The 20,785-nt window shown below is 47.1% G+C and overlaps 2 protein-coding genes across 3 annotated transcripts; one reads left to right on the top strand and one right to left on the bottom strand.

Moving 5' to 3' along the window:
- Window positions 1-1,248: 1,248 nt before the first annotated feature.
- On the bottom strand, window positions 1,249-12,706 carry ZBTB8B (zinc finger and BTB domain containing 8B). Of its 2 annotated transcripts, XM_075522516.1 has the most exons (4): window positions 12,160-12,706; window positions 11,505-11,955; window positions 8,676-8,854; window positions 1,249-8,225 (listed from the first exon to the last, which is right to left on the bottom strand). In XM_075522516.1, exons 1-4 carry the CDS (start codon window positions 12,448-12,450, stop codon window positions 7,908-7,910), a joined length of 1,239 nt encoding a protein of 412 aa, XP_075378631.1. In that variant the 5' UTR covers window positions 12,451-12,706; the 3' UTR covers window positions 1,249-7,907. The 2 variants fall into 2 exon arrangements, with proteins under 2 accessions (XP_075378631.1, XP_075378630.1); XM_075522515.1 differs by having other exon boundaries at window positions 11,505-12,450.
- A 167-nt stretch (window positions 12,707-12,873) lies between these two features.
- On the top strand, window positions 12,874-20,268 carry BSDC1 (BSD domain containing 1). The gene is made up of 11 exons (XM_075522517.1): window positions 12,874-12,909; window positions 13,197-13,257; window positions 13,993-14,109; window positions 14,741-14,911; window positions 15,029-15,083; window positions 15,486-15,601; window positions 15,990-16,058; window positions 16,268-16,349; window positions 16,540-17,082; window positions 18,149-18,252; window positions 18,842-20,268. The coding sequence occupies exons 1-11, from the start codon at window positions 12,899-12,901 to the stop codon at window positions 18,872-18,874; spliced, it is 1,362 nt and encodes a 453-aa protein (XP_075378632.1). The 5' UTR covers window positions 12,874-12,898; the 3' UTR covers window positions 18,875-20,268.
- The last annotated feature ends 517 nt before the right edge of the window (window positions 20,269-20,785 follow it).

The raw sequence follows: 20,785 nt of genomic DNA, 5'->3' as shown, positions 1-20,785 counted from the left end.
TTTTTCCACTGGATCAGAAATATACCACACTTGGGGAATTAATTAGTTGCTTTTTTTTTTTTTACACTGGATCTAAAAATGCATTTAATGAGAAAATGTGAACAGCAGGAATTTTAATGCATGCTCTTGCAAAAATTGTTGCTTTTAAAATAGTGTTATACCTCTTAAAGGAAAAGTAATTTTCTGAGAACATTTTGTTTGCTTAAAAGCTTTTGAGAAACTTTGTGTGACATAAAAATATATATATTTTTAGTGGTTCATAGGTGAGTTGCTGATTGTTCCATGTCAGGCAACTTTTCAGTGTTACAGGACCTAATGCCTTGAGGAATACAAAGCATGCAAGGTAAGACCATATCCCTGTCATAATGAAAGAGCTTTTTAAGTTACACAGGCATGGTCTGGAGATAGGGGAATAAGCAAGACACTGGAAATTAATTAAGGATGAGTTTACAGTTTTCATCTAATACACTACCAGCTTATATTTGGCTTTAGCTCATTTGCCTCGGCATCACCTTTACTGTCATCAGCTTTGCCATGACAAAGCCAGTAGACTCATCCACGATTTCTGTAGTTATCTTCATGAAGACGCTGAGCTGCATCCTTCTTGTCTTCTAGTACAAATACAAATGCTTGTTCAGCCTCCAGGTCACCCAGAGATTGCTTCATTTTTGAAAATGAAAAGAAGATCATAATACACTGTCCTAAAATGTTGAGTACAGGGAGGAATCTTCCATCTGCCACTACACTGAACAGTAACCCATCAGGCCACCTTCTAACCAAAGTTTACAACTTGGGAAAAGTCCGAGATTTGATGGCAGTGTTAACAGATGCAGCAGCTGCACAAGCATCTCGGCATAACTTGTCAGTAGCTTCATCTATACTTGGAACCCAAATTCCTAATTCTGTACCAATAGACTTAAATTAAATACTTGTGAGGCATATTCTTATCTTCAACCCAGCTTCCCTTAACACCTAAAATTGTGGCATATTTGCATACAGCTCATCTACGTTGATGACTTAGACCTTGATCTAAATTCATTGTTCCCGAATCATTAGCAAGCTCTCTGAGGACGTCTCATCTCCCTTGATTGCCCTGCGCTCCTGCTTTCCTTCTCCCACAGCGAGAGGCCTTTTCACCAAGGATGGCAACAACCCCGTGGCCCTTAGAGCCACGGAGACAAGAGTGGGGATGAGTGCTTCAGTGCCCCACATCTTTCATTCAAAAATGAAAAAAATGTATACTCACTAGGAGATTAGTATTTAATGTTTTCTGTTATTTAACTATAAAAGAACCAGACTACATACAACAATATAAACATATATAGTACATACACAATATAACACAATAAAGACAAATTCAGTAATGCACCACTGTAGAAAAAATGTTACAAAAAGCACTTAAATATTTGATCCCCACCCCTTAAAAAGGGTAAATTACCTGTATGGTGGAGATGCACATTAATTCTCAACTTTGGTTCAATCTGGTTTTCTCTCTTCCATGCCAATACGTACACCCACAGACATCTCGACATCAGGACAGGTACACTTGCAGATCTGGCAGCTTGCAGTAAAACATTAGTGCAACTTCTCTATTAATGATCTGTGGAAAACATCCAGTTCTTAAATCTGGAAAGGTCTGCTGGGTTCGCACTGCTACCCAGATTGTACTCTGAATTGTCTGGGAACACTGCAAAGCCATCTTTTGTAAAATACTATAAAAGACCCACAATTCAGAACTTTACGTGATCTTTTTCCCACATAGAACTATTGATCCCAAATACCTGTGGAAGCAGAGCACCAGATATCAGTCCCTTCTTTCACTCCCTAGCACTCCTCTTTCTCATCAAAGTAATCTGCTTAACATTGGATACTGTTTCTTCTTTTTAAAAAAAAGCAAAAAGTACCCTTATTTTGCTTGTACTGGAGCACTTTTTTAAAAAGTCATAATCTGCTATGTTTACAAGTTCAGTAAACAACAAAAGAAGAATTAAAACAGTAAAAAATGTAAGAGATGGACATTCAGAGAAAGCTGGGGTAACTGAATTTCGCATACATCAGATTCAGATGGTACAAATGAAAATGTTATTGTACCAATTAGTATTTCAGGACAATTTACTTTTGATTGAACCACTCCACTGATCTGTCTGGAGATGCTGCATTAACTGGCAACAGTCGCACATTGGTTTTCCAAAGTGAAAAAGAAAATCTTCCTCTCCTGCCTCAACAAATATACAGCACCTGGTTTAATAATACAGTGCTATTACTGCACTGGCTTTCACTTGGACAGATGCTGGAATGGGCTTGGAGATTTATGAAGGTCCTTGAATCTACCCAGAAATCCATCTGCATGATGGTATCTCAAATAAGCAGGTTCTAAAATCAGGGCCTCTCCCCGAAGCGTTAACTCTTGTTTAGTTCAGTGAGTATCCTAGTTTTCAGTTTCATACAGGAGGAGAGAAGAATCCTCCAAATCTCCAAAGACTGAGGTATTCAAATTTTTTTGTGATCTAGAAACAGCTGTTAGAGCTACCAATAGCTGTTATTTACCAACAAAATATATCTTTCTTGTATCAGAAACACAAATAACTACAAGAAGAAAACTATTTCAAAGCAAGCTTCCTATTTTTGTTTAAGTAATACACACTGGTTTGGATCAGAGCTCACACCCCTTAGTTATTAACAACCAAACAACAAAACAGAATTTGAAAAATCAGTAGCACAGTCACTGGCTCTAAAATTGAATTTGTGTTCACATAATTCCCCTCCAACCCAAAAAGAAGCCAGCAGCTAAAAATTAAAATAAGCCTTGCCACTGAAGAACTTTAAGAATTTCTAAGAGCTGATTTGGTTTCTAATTCTGAAAAACTGTCAATGTATGCTTGAATTTTACCCTTGTAACTAGTCTCGTGATCAATGGCACCAATCACGTGTGTCTAAGCCTTCGCAGGGCTTAGCTGGTTGTTCTAAAAACAGGTAAGAAGTAGAGAGTCATATACTTTGACAGTTAAAATATTTTGCATCTCAATTGGCAGTCCAAAGTTTAAAGCCTAGTATATTGCCTCTGGATATCTGGGGATGCATTTAAAGTTGCTATGTACAGCACACTGTTTTGAGAGAGACTTTTTTTGGGAGGGGGGAGAGGGATGGTGTTTGGTTTGTTTTGATTTTTGGTTGTTTGGTGGTTTGTTTTTTTTTCTTTTTAATTTACTAGTATCCAGACACCTGCATATAACCATTTAATTAAAAAAGTTGTTAGAGTCACTGGTTGTGTTTTACTAAAAGCGCTCCGCAGACCTACATGGCAGAGATGATGACATCTTAACTAACTCCAGACCTAAAAGCAGCTCTGTGTGGGCATGCACACCACACGTACATGTATAAATGGAGCCACTGGCAAGGTTTTAACGACTTCATGCCCTTTATATTCTCATACACGTTACTAATATTTCTAGACACATAGAAAATCTGAATTTCAAACAATCCAACAAAAGGCAAAAACCAGACTGCCTTCAGTCACTTGGTTGACATGTTAACAGTGGCCTTTAAGAGAAGAAATGCAATTTTTATGTGCACGTTAAAGGGCACTGTCGACTTAAGTTGGATCCAAAAATCTTTAGTACTAACAAAAATGTTTTCATGTTTAAAAAAAAATAAACAAGCTTTGAAAGATGAATAATTCCCAGGCACTTCTGAAACAAAAATATATAAACCTAAAGATCCCAATAAAATAAAAGTGAACAGATTACACTGTTTGAATGAAAACAGTGAAAAGAAAGAAGTGGTTATTACATTCTTCATTGATTCAGTATATTCTAAATCAACAGGTAAATACAAGTTGTAAATATCATAGTCTGTAAAAGCAGGTTTAAAGAAGTCCGTTTGTGAAATATCCAATATAATTCAAAATTATCTAGAAAGAATATTTGGGAGTTTGTTCCCCCCAGCCCCTCGCCCGCATGCATTTCACTGTAGGCATTTGAGAGTGGTTTCTTCTAGCTCGGAGCAGTGACTGCTTCCCAGCTGCATGGATTTTTCTCACCCAGCATGAAAAATGAAAAGCTTTAAAAAGAGTTTAAAAAGTTAAGATGATTATAAAGCTACAAAAACTGGTAAGGAAACAAAGGTAGTGTTAATAATATAAAAAAATTCTAAAAAACAACCAGCTGGCTGGGTTTTAAGTTGACAGTATCCCTTTAATCCTTTCCTACTAAGAATCTGATTCTTGCTTGCAAAGTGTCTGTCACCAGAAATGGAAATATTATTTTTTAATTCCCAGAAATTGAAATGTGAGTCTTAATCTAGACACTCTCAGGTTTACTCAGTCAACTTTTGAACGGTAAAAAAATCAAAGCAACCCTCTCAGAGAGTTTTATTTTCTAGACAATCAAAAAGCTCCAGAATGCTCCAAGATCCACAGATATAGTTAAGTCACTTCTACAAATAAGGTTTGGTTTATAAGAATTTGTCATTTAAACTAGACTAAAGGACTTCAGTTATGAAACTGCCTTACAAAACATCAGTAAATTAAATAACCACATTTGGAAGATCTACAAGGTCTTGCACCAAGAGGTTAAATGCACTACGAATACCAGTGCAGCATGTACTCCTTCAGGGAAACACAGTGCAATTATGTGCAAAAGTACGTTAAAACGTATACTCCTAAACAAAGTCAATTACGTAGAGCTAAGACTTCAAGATATGTAGTCTGCATGGCCTTTAAAAAACTTTGAGAAAGAGATTATATTAGAAATAACTTTCCTAAAAACATTATTTTTGATTCTTCATTAAGCACCATATGAATATTTTAAAAACAGCTACATCATTTTCTCAAAGCTTGTAGAGGCTGGATCTACAATGGAAGATTTCAGGAAAAACATCCAAAAACTAAGTGGAAAGCACAGCAAACAGATTTACATGAACATCTGGTCACAAGAATGTGGATAATTACATCCTCTTCTAAATACAAAGGCTGAAGGACTCCACTGAAAACAAAGCAGCACAATATGACAGTTCAACAGGAAACACCGATTTTGGTGGTCACTTTCAATCTGGAACATGAACAGCGTACCCCCCACCCACACCCTTTACCCAGTGTTACACAAACCTTAACACAGCTCCATTCTCTATGCACAAGACACACAAGAACAATCTCTAAGACCAAAGAAAGCAGGTTGAAGTAAAATCGCCAAAGGTCTCTGCAGTCATTCCTGCAGCTCTTATTACATACAGACTTTCGCAAGAGGTTAATTCTCCCTACTCTGAATGTCTTTGCAGTTTCAGAGTTAGCTAGCCCGCACCTCAGCACAGCTCAGCCGTGTCAGAAGCTAAATCTTCTGACAGTTTAATTGTGGCACGCTAGCCAGAACCATGCTCAGCTGATGTTCCCTGTCTAGTGGCTTCTACCAATATTTACAATGAGGTGGCATCTTCATACTAGAATGACCCAAAATTGGGATGCCTGGTCACTAAATATAATTTTGGATCCCTATTTACATTCTTACCCCACTTTCATTAGCGAGTTAGTCGCCCAACAAACACAGATAATCCACGACTTTTTCAGGTGTTCTCACACGCAGAAGTCTGTCCTTTATCAGATAAGCAGACACCAAAAAAATTTGATGTTGGATGGACTCAACAAAAATAGAGTAGCAGTCCAAAAGACTAGCCCTGGTAGGCTGGAGGTGGCATTTCCAAATGTGCCAGCAAGATTTACAAGCCCATGTTTTGCTCAGATTTTCAAAAGTGCTAAGGACCCAAACCCACACCAGCATTTTCAGAGGAGCTCAGCTCCAAATCCAGCATCTACATGAGTTGTCTCTTTGATGGCCTTAATTTAGATGACTAAAATAGGGGCTATAGAGCCCTGAATTTTTTAAAGATCTTGTCCCAGTGAGATTTTTCTATGATGATGTGTGTCACTATGATACTGTTCAGCTACTGCAAACTCAAATTACAGATGACCTGGAATAGGGACTACTGAAAGCTTATGCAACTTAAGTTATAGAAAATAAATGTAACACGTGATGCCAGTATCTTCCTGCGAAGGTGGCACTCATGAAAAACTTAGACCAGACCATTTCAAAACAAGTCTCTCTACCTTCTGCTGTTTTCAGGAATCACCAGTAAAGTGACTTGTTTAAAAAGCAGCTTGTTTCTTCTTTCCTCATCCCACCTGATCTGGCAAGGAATTCTTAACTGCATTTGTGACAGCAGAATCACCGCTCACAAGTAAATTGTGACACCACTATAGGACTACTGTTTCACCGTAGGATGAAGCAGACAGAGAAGCTGAATTTTCTTTTTCAGTATGTAAAATAAAAGCACAAGGTATGCAAAAAAACCCCTGGTTAAATCAGAGGGCTCTTCGTGTTTTAGGTTCTTTACACTAAATACCTCAAGAAGCGCTGTCTTGTTAAGTGGGAGGAACTGCTCATTCTTTGTCAGCCATGTCTGTCTACAGGCTTCTGATCTAGCACTTACTCCAGCTAGAAGAGACTCATACAATTTGCCTTTTCATGTAACTCTTATGAACAACATAGTAAAGAAGCATTAACAGTCTTATTTCACAGTATATTTCAGTTTTGTCTCTCTGTTAGGAAACAGTAGGTTACCCATAACAAACAGACTTTCTGTTGGTGCGTTTTCTTCTAAAGCTTCCCAGCTTGATTTTTGATAGCTTATATCGACTTGGTACTGGAAAGGTAAAAAAAAAAAAAAAAATCTCACCTCTTTTGAAAGCCAACCTTTATCTATCCCAGCAACGAAACATGAGGTCCACACTGAAGTTAAAAAAAAACAAAACAAAACCAAACAGTACTTGGATAAATTCACACAACAACATAAATCACGAGAAGGATCACCAAAGACTAAAAGAAAACATAGTAAAAGAGAAAGAAAAGGATTTGCGTACAAAGAGGCTAGTAAAAATTTCTGAGATTTCCTACCCAATTGCTTCAAAAAGGGTATTCAGAGCTGTTTTATATGCATAGCTCAGATATTTAGCTGCCCCTCAGCTATACCAGCTGTGAATCTGGCTATTTAATCTACCAGAATCAGAATTCCCAAGTAACCTGGCTGACAGCTTTTAACTTCTACTGTAAAAAGCTGAAGGAAATTGGGCAATTCACTTAGTCTAAACTGAGAGACCAGGACACTAGACACCATAATGTGTGCTTAGTATTTCTTAAGCCAAGACTACTAATGTCTAAATGACATTAAAGACACATCTGACAATCTGTAGTCCGAGCTCTTAAGAGAGGAAGATGCAGTAAAAACAATTCAGAAAGAGAAGCTTCTTCTCTAAATACCTGCAATTAAAGACATGTGAAATATATTTATTCTTACTGTCTATGCTTTCAGCAGCAGCATATTTTTGTTATCCCAGTTTGTCTGCCCTGGTTTCCAAGTCAAATCCAGTCTAAGCAAACACTTAAGGTTTACAATTTAGATAATACTGTCCCTAATACAGAAGGATCGCAACTTAGTTTAGAAAAGTCCAAGGTAATGGATGAAAACTACATTTCTTTTAATGTAATCTTCAGAGAGACGACGGTGCCCCTTTCAGATCAGGGATTAAGGACCACAACAGCATTATTTGATGAAACCTGTTATCAAAACAAAACAGAGATGTTCCACCTGCAAAATCAAAACTAGGAGGCAGAGACACCACTGGAAATTGCTCAAGTACAACCTCTGTGAACCCCAGACAGAAGATTCTTCACAGATTTCTGGTGCACAGCACTGAAAACTTAAAAGTATTAAAAATTCCAATTCTCCCCACTCTTCTATTAAAAAAAGGAATAATAAAAACCAGCACAGTCTCACTAATTGGGCAAATACACAGTTTTCTGTTGCACACTGACCACTGCCAGGGAGACACTTTAAATGCTCCCACTCTCCTCTCACTGCTACATAAGCGTTTCTCGGTCTGATAAGCTCCTGTGGATTTCCTGCTTGTCATCACCATCGGCATCATCATCATCAGCTGGATCGTTTTCCTCTCCGGACTCCACATATATGGGCCAATCGTTATCAGCATCACCTTTCTCTTGGCCTTCTGATGAAGCTTCCATTAGGCTGAGGTTAATGGGCATCGAGTCCTCGTGGGTAGTGGTCACGCAGGTGCAGCTGTCGCACAAGCCAAAGCGGCGTAATCCTTGAGACAGGCTACTTGTGAACGTTCTCCTGCAACCTTTACAGATAATTGGCTTGTTTGATCGGTGCACCTGAAGTTAAAAATAAAACACTATGGTAAAAAAGGCAATCTGCCTTCTTGCTTCAGCTCTTTCTGAGGTGCTGGTTTGCATATATTCCTAGAACAGAAAAACATCTACGCTTAAGCTAAAGGACAGATGATCCCATCACATTTCCAGCAACAAAGATTTGGGGCTACATAAGTACTAATGAGTTCACATAATTCCCCTCCAACCCAAAAAGAAGCCAGCAGCTAAAAATTAAAATAAGCCTTGCCACTGAAGAACTTTAAGAATTTCTAAGAGCTGATTTGGTTTCTAATTCTGAAAAACTGTCAATGTATATACAGTGGCTTAAACTTATTATTAGAAAAGTTTATCTCACCTTGGCAACAATCATTTTGTCCAACATATTTTGGGAAATACGATCGGGAAATGCCAAAAACTTTTTAAAATTTACTGGTAGGTATCTTTCAAACTTACACTCAAAGCATGACTCCGAAGGTGCTCCTGCCGAGTGAAACGTTTCCCGCACGTCTCACAGGGGTAGGGTCTCTCACCTGTGTGAGAGCGAATGTGCCGTTTTAGTATTCCTTTCTGTTTAGCCGTGTAGGGACAGAACGGACATTTGTGAAGCTTGATTGGCACAACTAACACATCACCTTTTGAAAGAAAACACAGTGCATTAGATTAGGCAGTTCACCAATGTTAGCTATGTTGGCTTCTTATCCTCCTTGCTGCGAATCTGAGTCAAGATCATCGACTTTTCCCTCTTCTTGTATTTGGCTTACCTGGACTTTCTGTAGGTTGTGCAATTTCAGAAGACATTCATGCAGCTGCAGATGATCAAGTCCCTTGAAAATCAGCTTGTCTATACTTACAGAGCTGATACTCTAAGGGAGTTGGCTCACAACAGAAAAACAAATTAATTTTATTTTAAGAAGCCATTTAATTAAGTGCTAAAGATTTGCTTTTAGTGCAGTGGGGTCTCTGCACTCTCAGCCATAGAAAGTCTCCTACATTTTATTTTTTTTAAGGATACCATTAGTGTTAAAAACAGCATTAGAAACTAAAATCTTTGACACAAATTACTGGTAGAAGTAGTGCAATCTTTCCCACATGCTTTTACAACGTGCATAAATTTAGATGTGGGGAACCCACCTAAAAATACGAATGCTTGTTTCTGCTGCCATTCACTTTAGCCTTTCTATTGGAAATAACAAGATGAAGGACTCCAATACATTTGCTGATGATATTTTACTTTTTCTAAAATCAGACTATATGCACACAAGTAATAGGTAATTCATTAACTCAGATGCAAAAATAGAGAATTAAATTTGAAGATCACATTTTACATAAACATGGGTATTGCCAAGTTTTTCAGCATCAGCCCAGATATGAGCTTCCTTTCTGGCATAAAGGTTGAGATGTTATACTAAAAGATTAGTTCTCCCTGTTTCAGGTACTGAGTCAGGAAAGTGTTTGCATATCAAGCCTTGAGCTCTTTAACAGTTACAGCAAAGTCTCAAAAAAAGGAGTATCTAGCATTAACGTGTGGCTATCAAGGCTATCAAGTGAAATTAATCTCAGCCAGTTTTGGACCTTCACAAGGTATTGCTAATCCCTGCTGGACGCTTAGAGCAATCCCGTTTAAAAAAAGAAAAGCAGTTCTTAGCCCTGCCTTGCTTCCAGGCTCTCTAGAGGTGCCCATTCACCCTCCATCAGCTGTAAAGGGGACCAGGACGACTGGAACAGATGTGGACACTTGAAAGCGAGTGGCATTTACCTCATCTGTTAGCCTGGATGCACGAGAGAACCATTCTTTCATCAGGACTTTGTATTTCTCATTCTTGGTGTCTTGTGAAAATGCTAAGCTAGCAGGAGCACTAAAAGCTGAGGAGAGATACTCCCATTCTACTAAATGCTTACGATGTTCTGTTTTAGCAGAGAAACATAACTGGATGCAAGGTTTGGGGGTTTTGCCCCACTCCTATTTAAAGCACATCATCTACCATTAACATTTCTAACACGTTGTCCTAACACCTGATGTTCCCTATCAAATTCTAGAAGCATTTCCCTTTTAATGATACATTAACAGTCTGAAGGTTTTAAGAGGGAAAAAAAGTAAGCAAAGTTTGTGTGTTAGATGCTCTTGCTACACGTCAAAAAACATAGGCATGATCTGGTGACAGCACCCTGTTCTGATAACATTAGTCTTTTGGTGATTGTAAGGCTGGATTTGTGATTTTATCAGACTCCTTATTTTAAAGCAGTGAGAGAATATATTGCTTTTATTGGCTTTAAGATCACACATGCATGCTTGAGCTGGAAATGACATGAATGTAAGCTTGCTATCTAGAGTAGAATAGTCAGTGAAAGATTTCCTGTCTGTTGCCCACACCGTTACTGTACTTGTCACATCCTGAACAGCTATGGCACTTGTAGCATTTGTCAGAGCCACCTCCCATCTTCGTAAGGCAGTTTGGACGAGGCAAGTTGTGCGCCAACATTACCATAAGCAGATAAAATGCCCAAATCCTTATTGTCCACTTCAGGAGAAATGCGTATGGACGTGACCTTCTTCTTCTCCAGGTCCCTGACGCTGCTGCTAGGAGACATTCCTGCCATCGGGAGACATCCCAACAGGCGCTGGGCTTGGGAAAGCAGCGGAACCTCAGGTGACCAGCAGCTGAAAAGCGAGTCTGCCTCTAGAGGTAAAAGTTATGTCTTGTCTTTATGCAATACCACAGAGTTTAAAGCTTTCAGTGCTCTTAAAAGAATTTCTAGGTATCACTCAGTATTGAATAAAACCGATTTCTGCCCTTTTGAAGTTCAAAGTAAGAGCAAACAGACTATCATCCAGCAACTGATGCGCTGGCAGGAGCTCCCGTGGAGTAAGCTACTTCTGGTCTGTCAGGTTCTACAGCAGATCCCTCTTGTGGCAGCTCAACTTATCTTTCCGATTGCTCTTTATAACACTAACACTATGAGAGGAAGATTCTTTTTAAAAATTCGCCTGCCATTCAATAAGGTCCCAAGTGAGATTGTTTATTAAAGCAGTGTCACCAACACCAAGCTCCAGGATCTGTTTCAAAGAGACTGTAAAAGCTGTTAGAAATACTTACCTCCCAAGTGCTGCACTGAATAAACGAGTACAGCTTTCTTTTGAAGTCCAGAACAATAGTTTATTTCGCTACGGCATAATATTCAGCAATATATTCCTGAACAAGAATGAGAATAACAAAGGAAGTCGCACAACTAAGCCGTTTCCTCCTCAATTATACAGACTACACCCCCCTCGCGTCCTCTCACCTGTGTCCTCACCATACCAGTCGCTGTGAATGTCCATCATGGAACTCATGGCTACCCCTGCGTCCTCTGGCCTACCCTCAAAGCCCCGGACAAAGTGATGAACCACATCATCCTTTCTCTGAGCCGAGCTGTTGCGCAACAGGGCCTCTAGGAATTGTTTCATATGATAGTTATTGCAGGCCAGGTCCATCGCCTGCCCGCCGTGCAGCCCCTCTTCCATCTGCTCGAGGGACAACGGAGTCGGATACTGCGGCAGCCGTTCACCCACTTCTACCTCTACTTCATCCGAGTCAAACTCCACTTTGGGTTCCACCCCCTTGGGCAGCGAAGAATTAACTTCGTCCGGAGAGTCGCTGCTTACAGGGTCTCTGACCACAAGCTCCAGGGGATGGCAGCTGCTGCATTCACCGCAGGGAGGATCTCTCTGGCAATCCGAAATCCTTTCCTTTTCCTGCAGGGAAGAGGCAGAGGCAGAGCACTGGCTCTTGGAGCTGTAGGAGGTGCCCTCTCTCGCAGAACCAGCGCTCCCGCTATCGGCCTGATAGAAAGCGGCTTCTCTCTCTATTTTCCTGCAAATATCTAACGACGACCTTATATACATTTTGCAGAAGTTGACCACATCGGTCATCTGCAAATAGCTAGCTGCAGACATCACCTCAATAACATTTTCCCCACAGAGATCTAGCTTCCCGGAATAAAGGAAATCTAGGATGATGGAGAAGGCCTCTGAGGTGACAATGTCCAGAGAGGCAGTGCTGTGGCGTCCGCTGTCTTGGATGTAGTGAATCAGCAGGGCTCGGAAATAACCGCTGTTGGCGAATAAAATGTTCTTGTGCGCTTTGAAGATCCTCCCCTCCACGATAATGCTGCAGTCGCAGAAGAAGTCCCTCTTGCGTTGCTCGTTGAGCTCTCCCAAGAGCTTGGTGTAGTACGACTGCATCTCCATCGCTCCCGCCGCCGCCGCCTCTCCGCGCTGCCAGAGTCAACGAGAAGGCACCGTCAGCAGGAGGGCTCCCGCGGAGCTCCCGGACCCGCCGCCTCCCGCCAGCCTCTCCCCAGAGCCGCGGGTAACTTCTGGAGACCGGGAGCCGGAGGCGGCCGCGCCACCTCCCCACCGCCGCCGCCGCGCAGACCCCCGGCCCTTCCCCGCCCCCGGGCGGCGTTGCCGCTGCGCCAAGGTTCTTCCTTCCCGGTACCGGGCGTCCCCCGGAACGCGCCTCCGCCGAGGGCCGCTCACCCCTCACCTCCGCTCCCGCCCGGCCGCCGTAGCACCGGCCGCCCTCCCGGGAGGAGGAGGAGGAGGAGGAAGTGACGTTACCGGGGAGTGACGGCCCACGGGGGCGGGGCCTGCGGGGTGAGGGGTCGGTAAATATTGGTGACGTCAGGCCGCCAAGATGGCGGAGGGGTGAGTTCGGCACCGCTGAGGGGGCGGCGGCGGGGATGGGGCTGGCGGGGAAGGGGTCGGGCCCAGGCCCGGGGTGGCGGGAGAGGGGCAGGCCTCGGGGGACGGCGCGGTGGGGCCCGGGCGCGGGGCGGGCGGACGGGCTGGGGGCAGGGCAGGGCTGGGCACCGGGCCGGGCCGGGCACCGGGCCGGGCCGGGCAGGGCAGGGCAGGGCCGGGCCGGGCTGGGCCGGGCTGTGGTGGGGCTGTGGGCTGGGGTCAGGCCTGCCTGACGCGCGTGTCCGTGGCAGGGAGGACGCGGGCTGGTGGCGGAGCTGGCTGCAGCAGAGCTACCAAGCCGTCAAGGAGAAGGTAGGAGCCGCCGGGCCGGGCCTGCGGGGCGGCCCCGGGACCCGCTGCCCAGCGATCGGCGGGCTGAGGGAGCCGCGGCGCTGGCCGGATCCCTGCGAGCACTGCGCCGCGCTCCCTGCGGGCTGCGGCGCTGGCTGGGCCGGAGCCGCGATAGCGACTTTGTCAGCGACGGCTCTGATCCTTTCGGAGCCTGGCCTTAGCGACCGCTTGATGCCCAGTGAGGGCGTGTGGCTGTAGCGCAGCCCGTGACCCCGGGAAGGGCACCGGTCGGTACGCGTAGAGGGAGTTCGAATGTATTTGTTGTAACTCCGGGAGCCGGGGACCTGACCGCTGCGCTGGGATCTTATGGCTCAGGGGAACAGCGTTGGGCTCTCTGTTGATGTGAAAATCAGGGAGGGCATGTGCTTGCAGCATCGCTTTCTGATGTGTAATTTCCTGCCTGTGACAGCACTGCTTATGTTAATTATACACAAAACTCAGAACAAGGCTTTTCCTAACCTGTATTTTTCTTATCTTAGCTTAAAAAAAACCCACTGTAATGTGTTTTGGGCATAGCTATATCCCGTCGTTAACCTGGTTATTACAGTCTTACCCATTGCACGAGTTGGGGTAAGGGCTCAGCTGGGTTAAAGGCTCTTGCACTTTAATCTTTGTAACATGCCAGGTGTTCCTAGAGTGACTGTGGCTTTGTGGAGAGCAAAAAGATTACACAATCTATTTGTCATCTTCTTACAGTCCACAGAAGCTTTGGAATTCATGAAACGGGACCTGGCTGAGTTCACTCAAGTAGTGCAGCATGACACAGCCTGCACTATCGCTGCTACGGCCAGTGTGGTCAAGGACAAGCTGGCAGTGAGTATAGGAGCAAGAGAGCTGGGGTTCTTGTTGCAGAAAGCAAAGCGGGGGGTGAATAGCCTCTGAGGACGCGATCCTCTGAACAAACCCCAACGTATAACCATGAGCTTCAGGTTTCAGACTTTCTCCCCAGTGCAGATTTGGTGCTGAGCACTGTGTGGCATTTCCTTGCTGTAGTGGTGAGGAACCTCTGGAGACGAGTGGAGACAAGTTCCCTGTGCTTTCCCTCTCCCACTGTGCCATGTAGGTGGGATACTGGCAGTGTTGCTGTAGTGGGACATCGGATCTCTGCACAAGCTGTCAGCCGTAGTCCTGCACAGCTGCCGCTGTGACAGTCCAACCCCCAAACCAGTCAGTTCCCAAACCTGGCTGTGTCCTTCCCCTCAAAGCCTAGGCTCAGTTCCCGACAAACCTATTTCAAGGCCTGCCTGCTCCACCGCCACCTAAGGCTAGTGCCTGCCACCACACCCTTCTGGTAGCCCAGCCCTGGCCACATAATCACCTCATTAGCACTTCTTTGAAGGGAGAGACATCCTGCTTCCTTAAAGGAACCTGTCCAGAAAGGACTGAGACTTGTCCTGCTGCTGCAGGTACTGTTACTTACACCGTGCTGCTTTTTCTATTCAAGAGGACAGAAGGTTCCTCAGGTGCAACTGAAAAGGTGAGGAAAGGGCTCTCTGACTTCCTGGGTGTCATCTCAGACACATTTGCTCCCTCGCCGGATAAGACCATTGACTGCGATGTCATAACACTGATGGCAACACCCACAGGTACCACAGAGCCCTATGACAGCGCCAAGGTGAGTGCCCCGTTCCCTGAGCTTCTCTCCGGGATGTGAAATCCCGAGCCCTCTCCTCTCGGGGCTCTGCTGCTGCCCCTCCACTGACAGCTCTGCCCTGTGTGTCTTCTCCTCCAGGCTCGCCTCTACAGCCTCCAGTCAGATCCAGCCACCTACTGCAACGAACCTGATGGTACGGGGGGGCTTGGCGGTGCTGCCGAGCCAAGCTGGCCCTTGCGTGGGGTCTGTGGGCCATCCTGAATTGCCCAGAGCCTTTCGCCAGCGGGCCTGCTGGCTTGGCTGTAGATGGGGTCACCGTTTATGGAGAGCAGATCTGTCTGTTGCATTGGGGACTAGCTTAGACTGAGAGTTTGCTGGGTCGGTTTAAACTGCCGCTACAGCAGGCGCTGTGTGGCCTTGTACTGACAGAGGACCCGCAATGTGGGGTGGGCTCAGAGACCCATGTCTCCCTCCTTCTTTGCCCCTTGCTCACCTCAGCTAGTCTGGTTCATAGTATTTTTCCAATGAAACTTCCCAAAATTGTTCGTGCCCTATTTGTGCCAAGCACTGTTATGTCTGCGCTTGTCCTGTACAGGCCCTGCTGAGCTCCTTGAGGCCTGGCTCTCTCAGTTTAACCTAGAGGAGAAGAAAGGGGAGATCGCAGAGCTGCTGGCAACCAGCCCTTCCATCCGGGCTCTCTACACCAAAATGGTAAGGCCCTGCCTGACTCCTGTAGTGGGCAAGTTCTGACTTGGGGTATGGTGCAGGGAAGCCCTGAGCTGCTTGGGCCCTGGAGTTGGTGGCAGAAAGGACTGTGGTTGCATGATAAACTGGCACGGGGATATTAGGCAGCGTATTGTATTCTTCTTCCCTGCTTGTTTGTCACGGGCCTGGAACAGAAGTTCCTCTGTAGCTGATGTGTGTCTGAGCATCTGCCGGTGCGTACCTGAGGCTTGGTCCCAGGTCTGTGCACCTGAAAATGCAGGTGCCTTGTGCAGGTTATGAGGGTAGCTGCAAGGCTCGGGAGGAGAGGGGAGCAAGGCAGCAAAGGCAGTCCTCCCTTTGAAGTGACTCATGGTGGTTCCCATGTCGCTCCCAGGTCCCGGTGGCTGTTTCCCATTCTGAATTCTGGCAGCGCTACTTCTATAAAGTGCATCGCCTGGAACAGGTAGGTCAGGAGCTGCGTGTCTCCCCCAGCGGGCAGGCACTCCAGCCAAGGAGGTCTCTAATGCAGACCAAAGAGGCAGAAGATACTTTTCCTGGAAAAGCAGGGATCTGGGCTGCCTTGTCTGTGTCCTTGTTGTCACTGACGCTGAAATGCCTGGGGGAAGAAAGGACTGGGGATGTGAGTCACGGCTGACACTGAATTCCCTGCAGGATGAAGCCCGGAGGGAGGCTCTGAAGCAGCGAGCGGAGCAGAGCATTCACCAAGAGGAGCCAGGCTGGGAAGAGGATGAAGGTGGGTCAGATGGTTGGGGATCTGTGGGAGGGCTTGTGCAGACCTTGGCAGGTCTCAGTTAGAGAGGGTGGTGGCTCCTCCTTGCTCCCACAAATTCAGCTCCCAGCCCAGCTGCAGCCAACCCTGCTGCACTGTCAGCTGCCACTGCGCTTGCTGAAACATCTCTTGCTTCTCTTCTGCCTTCCTACAGAGGAGTTCTTGGGGATGTCACCCCTGCCTTGTGCAAACGTGAAATTTCCAGAAGCAGCAGAGAAAGAATCTGCTCCTGCAGCCCTGGAGGGAAGCCACCCCACTGCTCACAAGGGACCCTCAGAGGAAAGCTGGGCCGTCCTCCCTCCGGAGCCGGCCCCAGCAGAGGGGAGCCCCTCTGAGAGCAGTGAGAGCATCTCCCTTGTGACTCAGATTGCAAACCCTGCCTCTGTGCCTGCTGCGCAGCTACAGACTGGAGTGCAACCAGCTGGGACCAGAGACCTCTCTCAGAGGCTGCTGGAGGCCACCTCAGAAGAGCAGAGCTCCCTGCCAAAGCCCCCAGAACAACCTGGTCATCTTTCTGCACCTGCCCGGGAGTCAGCAGCATCCTCAGAGCAACCGGCTGTTACAGAGCTCAGAGAGGTGGAGAGCAAAGCCCAGGGCAGGACAGAGACTCTGAAAGAGGAAGGACCGACAGATCTACGAGTCTTTGAGCTGAACTCGGATAGCGGGAAATCCACTCCCTCCAACAACGGCAAAAAAGGTGCGTGGGGGGGGGGGGCCAGCACAGGGCCTGGAAACCTTCTGCTGGGGGTGGCAGCTTCTGGGGAAAGGGTTCTGACTTTGTGATGGTGGGGCAAGAGAAAAGGGATTTTGCCAAAATCACCCAGGAAGGTTAGATCCAAAGACTGTCTAATGGCCAAACTAAAGTGGAAGCAAATCCTTATGGGCAGGGTCAAGTTGGTCACATCAGACGGTGACAATCTGCTCTCAGCAGGCGGCTGGGCTGGTGCCACAGCTGGCTCTGGCCTGAGCCCTCTCCTGAGCCCCGTTCTTGGTTGCTCCCTCAGGAGAACGGAGGGCGAGACTCCTCCACGACCCTGAGGAGGGATGTGTCGCAGCTCTGGCTGACACTATTTACAAATCTTCCATTGCAGGGGTTCTGCCTTCAGCAGAGCCTGCTGCAGGTCTCCCAGAATAATGATTATGTTGGTTATAGGCTTATAAAGCCACTGGAAGTAACCCAACATCCAGCAAGATGGCCAAGTATCATGAACTGCGTCTGTGTTGAGCAGAATCAAATTAGAATTAGAAATCAAAAGTCTGTCAGCTGATCAGGGTAGAACTTTGCTCCTTGGCCTGCTGGGTGCCGGGGCAAGGCTGTGGTCTGTGTAGGGAATGTGGTGTTTCCTTCCCTCTGCGTGTCGCCCCTAGGAGCGTCCCTGCCGCTCCTCTGCCCCAGGAGGTTGTTTGTTCTATTTGGGAGTATGACAGTCCCCATATCTAAGCCGCTCCTGTCATCCCTTATCTCTCGTGTTTTCTGTGTGACTGAAGCGTGACACACTCTTGTTCTCCCAGGCCAGAGGAGAACACGTTTCAGCATTCACCTCTCCCACTTGTCCTGAACCAGCCCTTGCCGCAAGTTAGCGAGCTGACAGCCTGCTCTTGGGAACGCGGGAGGCTTTCTCTCCTCAGGCAGGCTGCAGTAGATCCGAGCCTCGTGAATGCCAGGGCTTTGTGGGCCTGCTTGGGCAGCTGTGTGTTTTGGCCAGAGTGTCTGGAGAGCACGTGCAGCTCTGATGGCTCAGTGGTGATGTTTGTGGTTACAGGCTCCAGCACTGATATCAGCGAGGACTGGGAAAAGGACTTTGATTTGGACATGACTGAAGAGGAGGTGCAGCTGGCGCTCTCAAAGGTGGAAGTGTCTGGGGAGGTGAGTCGAGGGGAGGTGCTCCCTCAAATAGGCAAGAAGATTGCTCCCAGAAACCATCAGCAACTCCTTGGGGTGATGCTGCCTGAGCTCTGCCGTTGCCGGGTGTTTCCCCTGGGAGGTGGAGAGAGACTGCAGTGCCTCAGAGCAAGAGGGAAAATCCCTCGGCTTGAGCTCCGCTTCCAGCCCCTGTGCTGGAGCCGAGGCTGTGCGGCACGTTTCGGCGAGACGTGGCTGCTGCTGGCCTGGAAGGGCAGTGCTATGGTGGGCAGCTGCCTGCCTAGAGCAGCTCGCAGGAGGCTTCTCAAAGGCGTGACTTGCTCTTTGAGGACACAGGCTTAGCTTGGGATCTCACCGTAGGAGTCATGGGTGTTAGCTGGAGCAGAGAGTGGCTGTGTGGATGTGCTTAAAGAGGGATGAGTGTGCGAGTTCCCCAAGGGGAGCAGAGCAAGCAAATCCTTGTTGTGAGGGTGTGGGAGGGTGAGGATATCTCAGGCTTTGTGCTGACTCAGGTGCCCTGGGCAGGAGGATCTGTTGATAGATGGCTGTTGAGTTACAGAAACAAACTGAGGGATATTACTCTTGTTTGCAGCTGGAAGATGAAGAGTGGGAAGACTGGGAATAAAGCGACTGCTTCCAGTGTGTGTCACAGGCTCATTTCCACCATCGAATGTGAATTAAGTTACGGACCGGCTGTTCCTTTGTGTGTAACTGTGCTGGGGATTGCAGTTCCAGGCTGGAGGAGTTTCATTCCTGCTAAATCCTGTGGGCAACTCAAGTGACCCCTTCAGACCTGGAGGAGGAGGAAGCAGGAGTTCACTCGTACACTTAGCTGCTAGGGAGCCCATCTTCTCAGTAGGTCCTAGAGACTGGCCAAGCCAAAACTGACTGCCCCGAAAGTGTCGGGTAGAGGCAGATGAGATGCAGCGAGGGGTCCCCGGGGCGAGCTGGGCACTCGGACACCTGGCAGGATTGCTTGGTGCCGCCAGACTGCCAGCTGGCTGATTGTTTGCTTGTGTGTGCGTGTGTAATCTACAGTACAGCAGTTCAAAAGCTCTTGGATGCAAGCTGTGCCTGCTCGCTCGCTGCTCTGCACTGCTGGCCGGGCCACCCCTGGAGAAAGCCCCTGTGCAGGGGGCGGCTGGGGCTGGAGGTGCTGCAGTAGAAGTCCCTTCTGCTGTGCTGCTCATTGCTGCAAGGAAAGGCAGTTGGCTTGTGGCTTTGACCCAAAGCTGGGCCATGCTGGAAGGAGCCAAACTCCCTGCCAAACCCTGAGCTTCTGCCTGGCTTTTCGTCTTGGAAGCTTTTTCTAATGGAAACTCCTGTTTCCTGCTGCAAGAACAGCAGCTCCTCTAAGAGCCAAGGCCTGCTGCTTCCCCCTTTGCAGCTGCACTGCCTTCCTCTACTGGGTTTTGTGTACTTCTAGTTAAATTCTCCAAGCAAAGTACTTGTGGCTTGCTCTTACTTGAGCCCTTCTGGGCAGGCAGTGATTTGGGTCACCCTGGGAGCAGAACCCCTCCATTGTGGTGCCTGGTTCAGCCCTCACAAAGCCCCAGTCTGGCCCACTGACCACTTTTAACCTCTGCCTTGGCACCGAGGCTCGGCCCTTCCCTCTCCCAGCCTGGGGGGAGGCAGAAGCGCCCGAGCGCGGTGGTACCTGTTGGCTGAGGCTGTGTCTGTCCGCTCATCCGACTCCCCTCATGTCCCACCCATGGCAGGCCTCACGGCCACCAGCGTCACAAGCTTTGCTGTGCTCACTTAGGTTCCTTCACTTAAGCCCCCTGTGACTGCTTGCAATGCTTCCCTTGGACCCACGGCCTCTCTTTTTGGGGCAGTTCCCTTCTAATGTCACGGGATGCTCCTCGGTGGATGTTGGTGATACACAGTTATCCTGAAGGGACGGAGCCCTCGGTGCCGTCTCTGGCCTTTCAGGTGGTGGGTTTATACCTGCTACCTTTATCCTTCCGCCCCTTCCAGGGCGGCGTCATTGGAGCTGTGGGTTTCCTTCTGGTTTTGGATAGTGTTAACCTAGCTCCACTTGGAGGAGTTGGGGTTTTGGTTTTGGGTTCCCCCCCTCCCTCCTTTGGGGAGATTCTCAGATGCAGCTGCCCACACAGGTGGATTGGTGGTGACTTCAGGCGCTTACAGGAGAGCGTGTCTGTCCTGCAAAGCCCACGAGGGCCCGGGACTGAGCTACAGCTCTCCTCATGCTTGGTGTCGCTGCGCCCAGCAGAGCCTCTGAAATGTGCCGCAGCCTCACCCTGTCCCGGGCTCAAATTCAGCTGTAGCAGGAAAAGCTGTTGTGGGTAGGTGACACCAGTGGGGGTGTCAGGGCGGGGGGCTCGGGGCTGTGTTCCCTCGGGGTTTGATGGTATGAGTCGCGGCCGGATCCCTGGGCCTGCGGCAGCGCTCTGAGGGTGCAGTGCTCTCATCTGTGTCACTTTTTTTTTTTTTTCTTTAGTCAAATTAACCGTTTGGTTGTCTGTGCAATATTCTCTGTTCTCAACTATTCTGCATCTCCCTGAGCCTTTTCTAG

Source organism: Mycteria americana, chromosome 21 (assembly GCF_035582795.1).
Source record: "Mycteria americana isolate JAX WOST 10 ecotype Jacksonville Zoo and Gardens chromosome 21, USCA_MyAme_1.0, whole genome shotgun sequence".
NCBI lineage: Eukaryota > Metazoa > Chordata > Aves > Ciconiiformes > Ciconiidae > Mycteria > Mycteria americana.
Note: the sequence above shows the minus strand (reverse complement) of the source record. Positions and strands in the feature narration are given on the sequence as shown.